The sequence below is a fragment of the Lottia gigantea genome (genome assembly GCF_000327385.1).
Source record: "Lottia gigantea unplaced genomic scaffold LOTGIsca_58, whole genome shotgun sequence".
Lineage (NCBI taxonomy): Eukaryota > Metazoa > Mollusca > Gastropoda > Lottiidae > Lottia > Lottia gigantea.
The window spans coordinates 1,812,201-1,823,329 of NW_008709979.1; the positions used below are offsets into that span (position 1 = coordinate 1,812,201).

Here is an 11,129-nt window from a genome sequence, read left to right on the forward strand (position 1 = left end):
CGCCCAATCTATAAGCTCATACACTACTGATGAGTATAATGATGTATTTTTTTCTAATTTTACTTTTTTCTTTTCGAATATCTTTGCAAAATAAAATTAATTACTAGTTTCTCGGGGCCCGCCTCATTATGTTTTATCCCCCCTCATTCCTCATTTTATCTTTACAAATAAAAAAATAAAAGGTCATTCCGCCTGATTGTTTATATTGTCGAATCAAATATAATAGATATCTGGCCTCGGGCCTATTCTGAATTAAAATGGGATTTGATATTATTTCAGATTATAGCCACATACACGAATTTTATCTTTTCAAGTTGTTCTTTTGTATTAAAAATGTTATTCATTCTTTCTTTTATGACAATGATTGTAATGGAAAAGTCTATAAACTATAATTGATAATTTCATCATCCCTATAATCTACAATATCACCCCGTGTTGGTTTAGGTGTTGTTTACTCATTGAATACTATTATACAAATACTATTATGCACGAGATTAATAACAAATGACAAAGTTCAATCAATGAGAACATGCCGTCAACAGCAAATGACTCGGATGAAGATTTAATTATTGCAAGCCAAAAACTCTACACCCATTTAATTCGGCCGAAGAATTAATCACGGCCATCCAAAGTGCGGAATTTTTGGATTATATATTCGAAACCGATATTGATAAAAACATGGACATTTATTCCGATACATCGAATGCTGAAGAAAATGTGTACGATAATGATCAAGTTTTTAAGTATCAAAGGATGAAGACATTATGTAAGTTGCCCAGACATCAGTTCCTAAAAATACGCTGAGGCGGAATAAATGGGCGGTAAAAACTTTCAAACGTTGGGCGACAAGGCGAAATAACTAATGTAAAGAAGGAGATCCCAAATACAAAATGATATAGATTGCATGGATAACAAGAGTTAAACTTTTTAGATTTGTTAACAGACCTCGGAGCCCGTATCAGCCACATTACTTTATGAAAAGCAGCACCAACCAATATTCCAAAGAAAGTACTTTTCATGTGGGCATCAACAACAGAACAGAAAATGGAGAATCAATTAACTTTTAATCTTTTAACTACTCAATCCCCATTTCTACTGCCCTGAACCGCGTTAAACCCGCTGAAACTACACATCTCAGAAGATATAACTACCTAATTTACCACAAGCCTTCTCTTTTTGCCACTACCATCCCAATATTCAATGGAGTGGTCGATGTAAACTAGGATCACGTCCACTGGACGGCCTCCACTGCCCGAAGTATCTGTACTAAACGGTTGTTAACCATATAGTGACCGTAAACTTTCCCCCGTAGTTGCAAACTTTTGCACCTGTGGCAAAGCCAACCTCAACACTACCGCTTTTATCGTACGCATAAAGCTTGGCCGTGGTAAAGGTACGAAATTTACGGAAAAATCTGGCTGGATTCCACCGGATAGCTCGATAGACAATGCAATTCTTTCAATTTGCAAAAATATGTACTTAAAGGTTTCATTGTTTACCGATCGTAAACTTTGAAAAAATAAGCTATAAATGAATTGAAAAATGATAGCAGCATTATTTTTCGTAAAAGCGATGAACATTTTGTTCTTCAAAACCGCGTTAACTATATTTCTGAAATTAATAAGCAATTAGAATACCCAGATCATTATCGCGAACTTATTTTATGGAAACCGCTAAGAAAATAAACGAAATTTTGCGAATTCTAGTTACAAAAAAATATATCTCTGATTCCCAATTTGACTATTTTTCCACGGATCCGAATTTTCGACAAAGCCACATATTATATACGTTGCCAAAAATTCATAAGAATCCAGAAACAGGGTGGTCGGTTCCAAATAAAATTTCGAAGGGGCGATCAATGATTTTAGATTGCGCAAGAGAATCCTTCGGGATATATTGACCTCTTTTTACTTCCAGTACCGTACCTTAAAGATATTAACGATTTTGTAGAAAAAATTAAGCAATTAGATATTCCACAAAATGCCGTGTTTCTTAAATTGGGTGTGACTTCAAGGTATATTAATATTGACAATGATCTTCAAGTATCTTGGGGAAACGCTTTCCCCCAAGTAGCATATGCAAACATTTTATTTTTATGGCCGAGTGGGAGCGTGAAATATCGAGTTTTCACCCTACAAATTGTTTTCCTATAAAAGGTTTCTTGTCGATATTTTCATCATTTGGACTAAATCACTTGACAAATTTTGGCGATATTTTGAAATTCTAAACAACCACCACCTTTCAGTTAAATTGACCGCTAGTATATCGAAAAAGGTACCAAAAATTTATGGAAAGTCAGAAAGTAGATATCAAAGTGTTTTTAAAAAGCGTTTTTACGAGATTGGATGGACTCGATCGATTTACAACAAACGCTTTTACGGGAAAAATTTGGTTAATCTGATTCAGTAAATTTTCACATTTACGACATCGATTTTCTGAATCGATTTACTAAATCAACTAACTTGTCTCGCGAGATCAAAATGATAAATTAAGAGCGGGGGGTTACTCTAAAAGATATTTGAGCCAAATCAAAAACTACACTCTTTCACATCTTCAGAAGAAAAATGACCCCCTCCCCCTTTTAATGGCTTTGTTCCAATACCGTGTGGAGGTTAAGTGTGTCGTACCCGCGAACACATACTAAATTTCTTACTATTTTCAAAGTAAGAAGAACAGCTAAACTTTCCTTATGAGCCACCTATTTTTTTGTGTTGACCAAAATTTGATATACAGTCAAGTAACCTAATTTCGTGCTAACCTATTTTTCGTGCATTTCCGGAAATGATTATAATTTACATATGCGACCTCGCGTGACCTCCGCATGTGCTTGTTTCGATAAACGTGGGTTACCTCTACAACGTCAGCTAGTAGAATGAATCCAGGATTTTCAAGCAAGGTAAAATGTATTAATGTATACTTTGACAAATACAAAATATATTAAAGATAAATACTAAGAGAAGTTAAATTTACCACCAACGTGTTTTTCTCGACCTATTTATAGATCAAACATTGTACACGAAAATAGGTGACGCATTCTGCCGCCGTTGCCGAATTGGTTGCTCATGAAATATGGGTCAAAGTGAAGAATTCATAAAGAAAATCGAAACAAACCAATTTTAATTATTTTGTAGAATATCTGAGGAAACATTTAAGACTTTCGTTTTTTTTAACTTTGACGAAATTCGGTGTTGAATCCTTATATGCACGAAAATAGGTTACACCACTGTACCTAATTTCTTGCAAAAAGTACGATATTCAATAAGTTGGCGAAACTCAAAATGCGTTGCGATCCTGTTTAAATTGCAATCGTTACGACATCGTACATGACAAAGTTAGACCTATTGCGAACCATTTTTATAGTAAACGCCCACATGAAATAGTCGGCACCCATGTCCGTCGGTTCGTCCGTCGCACATTTCTTGACCGATTTTGACGAAACTTGGCATGCTTGTTTGTAATCACCCAAGGATGAACTCTATTGAAAATCAGAAAAAATCGAAAAATAATTAGTAAGAGTTACTACCCTTGTTCTGGAAAACGCGTTCAATTTTAGCTTGTAAACACTCTGGAAGGTTCAATTAATGACAGATTTTGACCAAACTTGATGTGAATGTTTGTTATCACCCAATGATGAATCTTATCAAAAATATTCATGGGGGATTTTCCCTAAGTTCTTGAAACTTGTATGCAATCCTTTGAGTATTTCAATGAATTATGATTAAACTATCAGAAATATAGAAAAATATTTAGTATGTAAATCAAATTATCTATTCAAAATCAAAGCTGCCAGTGGGCGTATATTACCATGTGTGGCAAGCTATCTTAACCTTCCCGAACACTCCATTGATGACTTCTGACTTGATTTTGCCTATCGAAAAGTAGCCCCACGTGTACACCGAGACTCGTGACCGCCTGTAAGCGAAACAAAACCTGAATAATCACTGAAATAGACACAGGGTGTGTTAAGCTTTTGTTTGAAACCAAAATCATACCTATCGGGTCAAAATTGGCAGAGTTGTGTCCATTTTAGTATGGGAACAGGGTCTTGAAACCAGCTTCTACTGTTTACTGCAGTCGACTTGCACAGATTGGGGAAAAACCAGAATTTTAACAGGCTGTGATTCTCACACTATCAGAGAGGTAAAGTTGGCATTTGGCCTTCCACTGGACACGGATCTGAAGTTTTTCTATCTCAAATTCGTACCTTGCATAGTCAGTCCGTTACAGCACTTTTACTCAAGGACACTTCCAGCAAACAGCTTTCGGGGGTTTGTCCTTTAGAAAATAGGGGTGATACTTATACGATTTTCTCGAAAGTTTGAAAAAATTCTTATTTTATGGTTTAGACCGAAATATTCGTAAGTCATGATAAGCTTCGTTTAGTACCAAAATCATACCTCTTGGGTTGTAATTGGCAAAGTTATGGCCATTTTAATACGGGGTGGGTACTGACACAAGTCTATACCGTTTACTGTAGTGGAGTTGCACAGGTTTGGGAAAAATCCAAAAATTTGACAGGCTGCCGTTCGAAAACTATCGATTTTCAAGTCTATTTTCTCGTTAATTCCGAAAAAAAATTCCGAAATCTAAACAGTAGCAGGGCATGATAAACAAAACATATAGAACAAGCTTTTGCAGAAAACAAACGTCTGGTTAGAAAAGGATCACTGGAATGTGAAGTAGACTCGATCGTCAAGATGAAACAGGGTTGAAGGGTATGGTGTATAGGTATATATAGCGAGTTTTATTGAAAGGTGAGAATCTCTAAGAATATGTCGTTTTGAGCATATTGAAAGCCGCAATTGAGAATTTGTCATTAGCTTATATCTGAATAGAATATGCATTGACGGACCATCATGTTTTGTTTGTAAACGATGATGAATGCATTAAAGAAAAATTTGTCAAGTTTACGCTCCAGTGGATACAACTCATTTTTGTCTAAAAACTCAAGTAAAAAATAATTACACGCTTCATGGTCCGGGAAACACAAGGTATGATATTCTTTCTATACAACCAATTGGAGCAGTCATATCGGCAATCCAATTAATTCTTTTATCTTTGTTATTTTGTTAAATATGATGTTTTATTTGTTGCGTACCTGTATTAGACGAAATCAAACGAAACCCACACAGTCACGACCATAGGAAGATCATAGGTTCAACGCGTAGGACTAACTCAAACGCAACCAACACGCGTGTTTCGACACTCGCCATCTATGAACTGTCAAAATCAGTCATATTCAAGCAATGCTGAGTGAAAAGATTCAAAAATCGGAACAACTTATGTACTCCAATCTTAGGGACTATTAAAAGTTGGCTTAAAAATATTCCAGAATTCCTCACATTAAGAGGCTACTGATTTGATTTGGTATTTAAACGAGTAAGAGCTGGACTATAATAACTGTCGAAGTTTTCTGTGGTCTGATTCTAAATGACGCTCTGCACGGTATTAATTTTCGTGTCAATTATTCTACATGTTCACCTAGTTAGTTTTTAGTGCCTATCGACATCAGTCTAGCGTTTGTCCTAATTTCATAACTTATTCGTAGTCTACGTAATATAATCATATAATTTTGGAAAACATTGGGTTTTTTTTTTTCGTTTTATTGCTCGGTGCGCATTTGGTATCCAATATTAATTTATTTGTAGTATGGAAATGGAAGGGTTGTTTATTAAACCAAATTTAGAATTGGTGGATGTAGGGAAACTTGTTTTCGAACTATATGGTTTAAAGTTAATAGAAATGAAACCATTAGAAAGTTATGACGACACTAATGTTTTTATTCGCGTAGACCCCAATATTCATCAGAATAAGTTTTTAACCAAGATAGATACTAATGGATACACATTAAAGATACTCAATTCACAGAATACTATAAACCAACCTATTGGTAAGTATATTGATGATATAATATTATATATTAAGATACAAACATGTATCAAAGAGATGGGTAGCGTTTCTAAAATAATTTAACGATCGTTATTTGTCTAAAGTGTCGCATTTCTCAATGTAAAATGTCACATTTACAAATACATGTATTGTTATCGTTAGTTGTTTCCATGGACAAAATTAAAGGGATCAATACTTGTGCCTAAATTGCATTAATTGCTCGTAAGCAAGGAGTGAGGATTTGACGAAACCTGTTGAAATCAAACCAGGATGAACCCTATCGAAAATAAAGGAAATATCTAATATGAGTTATTGCCTTCGTACTTATTCTCTTAGGGGCATAATAAAATCAGAGATGGGGGTGTTTGATAACGTGTGCATAATGATAAACTTTTATATTCATAAAATGTATTCAATATAATTCAACAAATATTTCAACTTAAACCATAGTCAGTTATTTAAGACAATGTAATTTCTATTAATACAAGACTCCATTACTAGCAATAATCTTCAATTAATCTTTTAATTACTTTACTTTTGTCAATTATTATATTTAATCAGCGTGTATGTTATTTTAAGAATATCTGTGAAAATTTAATGTAATGTACTAAAACCAATTTATCTCCTGTGTGTTCTTAATAATAATCTTTAATGTACTTATAGTTCGCCCATCACTTATCAGTATGTGCCTGAGGACGACGGGGGAAACACGTCGAAATGTTGCATAAACTTTAACCAGTGATTGTTGTTCCAGAAAACTGTGTCTATATATTGTACTCACAATTGCTAAATGTCATTCAAAGTTTTGGACAAAACTTGATGAAATTGTTCATTATCACCCAAGGTTAAACCAATCCTAAATTTAAAAAAAAAATCTTTTTAGCTTGTAATCATTATTCTTCAAAACGTGTTTCGGCCTTTAAATGGTATAAATCTTAATATCAAATTGTATTCTAACTATTTGCAGTAAAACAGTTAAGCCACAGCTTTGAAAGAATAAAAAAAAAAAGTTCATCAGTAAGAGTGTTCACAGCTTACTGTCCAAATTTAGCCTTCTAAGCCATGTTTTTTCATAGTTATCCGTGTTTGAAAATTACATTGTTGACGACTCGCCTTTTTAAGACTCAACCATAATGTAAATAGGTTTAGGTCTGGAAAACAAATTTATCCGTACACCGTACTTTCTATTATAAATTGATCAATAAGACGAACAATTCTTGGATTGAGTTACCCAAATTGCCTTGCAGTCTATCTTTGATTTTACAAGAAATACTCATATATACCCCTTTGATATTCACAAGCTGCTTGAATTCTCACATGCTCTCCAATTATGATCATCCTACCTGTAGACCAAGTTTGTTTTACATGTATTTTATTTAAAGAGTTGCAGCATAGAATAATGAAGAAGATCAATGAAAGTGGTATTAACACAACGGTACCAATATTGAATATAAAGGGAGAGAACTCATCAATACAATCATTGCCAGCAAGTCGAGGTAGGCTGTGGTATCGTTTGAATTCCCAGAATATGGTCTTTCGAATGCCATCTTCACAATGTCTGTTATGAACTAGTTTAAAACCTCGGACTGCAATAGCTATATTTCGTATATATTATATGTTTATTAATGCAGCTATTTGATTGGATTGTACGCCACCTAATACACAAAATCATCGCCCCAATTACACGCGCAGCCAAATTGTTAAAAGTCTTTCTTTCGAGGGCTCTGATTGGTTATTTTCGCTAACTTACAATTCAAAAAATAGCTTCAATTAAAAACTTTTGTGATAGGCTACTAGAAATGTGGCTATTACAGTTATGGTTTAAGACGTAGTTCGTAATAGCTTGACATAGTGAAGATGATGATGATCAGATTAAATAGTTTTCAGAAAATTATACCAAATTGTTTTTACTTGGTTCACTGAATTGTCATTCCAAATTAAGTCACTTTCGATTGACTTTTCTGAATTTTTGATTATCAGCAGATTTGAACATAAACATAACAAGTTGATGCGCGAAATGTCGTTATAGTGATAAACGAAAACTTTAAAATAGAAATTTTTTTGTCGTTATTTAACTACAATCCTTATAGTGGCCTTAAACTTTCGTCAATACGAAGGTAAATGATCGATAGAAAACAGTCAAAAAAGAAGGATCCCACACTTTTCCGTTAAAAACTGCCATACGAAAGCTTTTTAGTTGAAAAAGACAAGAAAAATGACCAGAAAACTAAAAGACATGTAAGAATCTCTCCAATTAGACGCACTCAGGACTATATGCGGTGCTGTGAAGGGTACCAGCCACAGACTATTATATCAAGAAACAGGTGTAGTAACCCTAACCCTACAAGAAAGACGACTGCGCTATAAATTAACTATAATATAAAACTTATAACAACTTAACTCCAAATTACCTTTCCAATCTGATTCATTTAAACGATAACCCATACAACTTAAGAAATGTTAACGATTTAAAAGAATACAATTGTAGGACAGGGTTATTTTATAGGTCTTTTATACCATCTAGCATCAGAGAATGGAATAACCTGTCAACAAATATAAAAAATGGGCTAAATGGACACAAATTTCAACGACATGTTTCGGACAATCCTACTTGCCTTTGTGGTCACCAATTCGAAGATCCTACACACTACCTACTCCATTGTCCGATGCATTCAGATGTACGAAAAAATACTCTCTTTCTACTTCAACCTACAGATCTATCAATTAATATTCTTTTATATGGAACAACATGTCAAGAATCAACAATAACCGTTTTCCAGCAAGTTCATAATTTCATTCAGTTAAGTAAAAGATTCTGCATTTCCTAATCTTCAACCAATATCACCAGCACTGAGGTGTAATGATCTCTCATGTAAATATGTTTAGTTAATTTCAAAATAACAAAATTACTATGTTTCATTTTATTTTTATTGTACAATTTTTGCATATATATAATGTAATGTTTTTTTTTTCGGGAGAGGGGTAATATAGGCGAAAGCCTGTTCCCCAATCCTTTCCTATGTGAATAAAATATTGTTTACAAAAAAAAAAAATGACCAGAAAAGAGAGTCTTCAAATATCTGATACGGCCACGGGGAAACGCATTGCCCCAAGTTATGCGTATGTATTCCACCTTTCAAACCTCTTTTCTATATGGAAGGTTTTTTGACGACATTTCTATCATTTGGACTGAATCTCTTGAGAATTTTCGGCAGTATATTGAAATTCTAAATAACCATCATTAAACAGTAAAATTAACCGCGAATATTTGCAAAACAAAAATCGACACGACAGTGTTCAAAGGTATTAATTTTGATGAAACTGAAAAGCGTGATGTGTGCATTTCAAAAAGACTGATACTCGCAAACATTTATTTAAAAATTCTTTTCACCAGAAACACACACGAGAAAGGGGTTAATCAAAACGTTTACTGTGCCAAATTAAAAACGACACACTTTTGAACCTTCAGGGAAAGAGTAACCCCATTCCCCTTTATAATGGTTTGGATCAATACCGGGTTGAGGTTACACGTGTTGTATCTGCGATCATGTACCTGTTTCTCATTATCTTCATAACAAAAATCCCGTAAAAATTTACTTATGAGTGATCGACTTTCTTGTGTTGACCTAAATTTAATATACCTAATTTCTTATTAAAAATGCTACGTCCAATATGTCAGCGAAACTAAAAGTATTTTGATAACTTTTAATGGCCATATCATATTAAATATCATAGGCCTACATCGCAAAAACAGACGATTGCGAATCATTTTAACCTCCCTGAACACTCCATTGAGCACTTGATAGTTATGCCTATCGAGACTGTTGCGCGGATATTTAACATTTAACCAAAACATAGAAGATTACAGCACGAGAGTTATGGACCAGCTGGAATGGTCTAAATATTCAGCACGATAACCAAATAATCCCCTTCATTATTACCTATAATCATAGTGCGACCTATGTGTCAGTTATTGTGAAAAAAAACACTATAGGGCTCTGCAAGAGAAATACCCACATGTTTATACCAAAAGAATTGCTTTTATTCAAGAAGAAACAAATCTCAGCAATCATCTTGTATATGGTAGTCTTGAACCACTTATCTATAATATTCCCCTAGTAGTAGGTCATTTGGACAATTAAATACAGGGATGGTGAGAACTGAAATAATTGATATGCTATTATCGCTTTTTTTCAATTTAGGTGGTAAAGACTATTTTTTGGTACGTTTATTTAACTTTATACCGGGGATTCCATACAAGGCAATCAATGTCACTCCGGCATTAGCTTATGAAGTGGGCTGTCTGGCAGGAAAAATTGATCAGTCATTGAAGGTATGTATACATTTGACATAAGCTTCCGGGTATGTTTAGACATTTTCTTTATCAAATCTATACTATTAAGTTGTGTTAATTCTTTTAACATATAGATACCATTTTTATACGCACTCATTATAATGTTGTAATTTCTTATAATTGGCTTCCTGTCTGAACTTGTCTGATGATTGAAAATTCTATGGTCTGTACTAAAACAAGGTTTCTCCACCTTTAAAAACGTCACTGATTAATGATTCTTTGTCATTCAGAACATACAGAATGAAAATGAAATGGCCTACAATGTATGGAGTATGACAGCTATACCCGATTTATTGTCATCTTTACACTACATTAAGTCAGAAGAGGACAGACGGTTGTTGTCTACGGTTATTCAGATGTTCAGTTCCAAGGTCATGTCGAAGTATACTACTTGGCCACAAGGTAAATCTATCGTTTAGTAACTAAATGGTAAAGTTAATATATGACCATGCACTTGATAATACTGATAGTCTCAATCAGCAAGTTATAAGAGAACATTTCTAAGAACAACTAACGACGATATAACAGACGAACCAAAGCGTAACAATTTGGGGCACGAACCAAAATCTCCTTTATTTGACTGAGTCCCTTAATACGGGCATAGACCTTTAAACCCTTTTCTTAGGGATTCCACAATATCCCTTTATTTTATATATGTAATCAATGTGTATTATTCAAGCCCAATCAATATAAACCTTTATCATCCTTGTTGTAAAAGGGACTGTTGTTCCATTTTGGAGTTTGATTTGAGTGTTGAAAATATGTAAATAGTCTTAAGAAGTACAAGAATTGTAAGAAAAAAGCACCATCCCTTTAAACATACTTCAAACTAGGAATTTTACTCACTATATTATATCACAGAATATTTTAAAATGACGAGTCGGCA

The 11,129-nt window shown here is 34.0% G+C and overlaps 1 protein-coding gene across 1 annotated transcript; it reads left to right on the plus strand.

Annotated features, from left to right (window-relative positions):
• Positions 1-5,655: 5,655 nt before the first annotated feature.
• Positions 5,656-10,645, plus strand: LOTGIDRAFT_166513 (hypothetical protein; the record flags this gene model as incomplete). The annotated part of the gene is made up of 4 exons (XM_009063568.1): positions 5,656-5,890; positions 7,272-7,385; positions 10,092-10,222; positions 10,474-10,645. Coding segments are annotated over 4 exons (652 nt in total), but the record flags the coding sequence as incomplete, so codon positions are not given.
• Between the last annotated feature and the right edge of the window lie 484 nt (positions 10,646-11,129).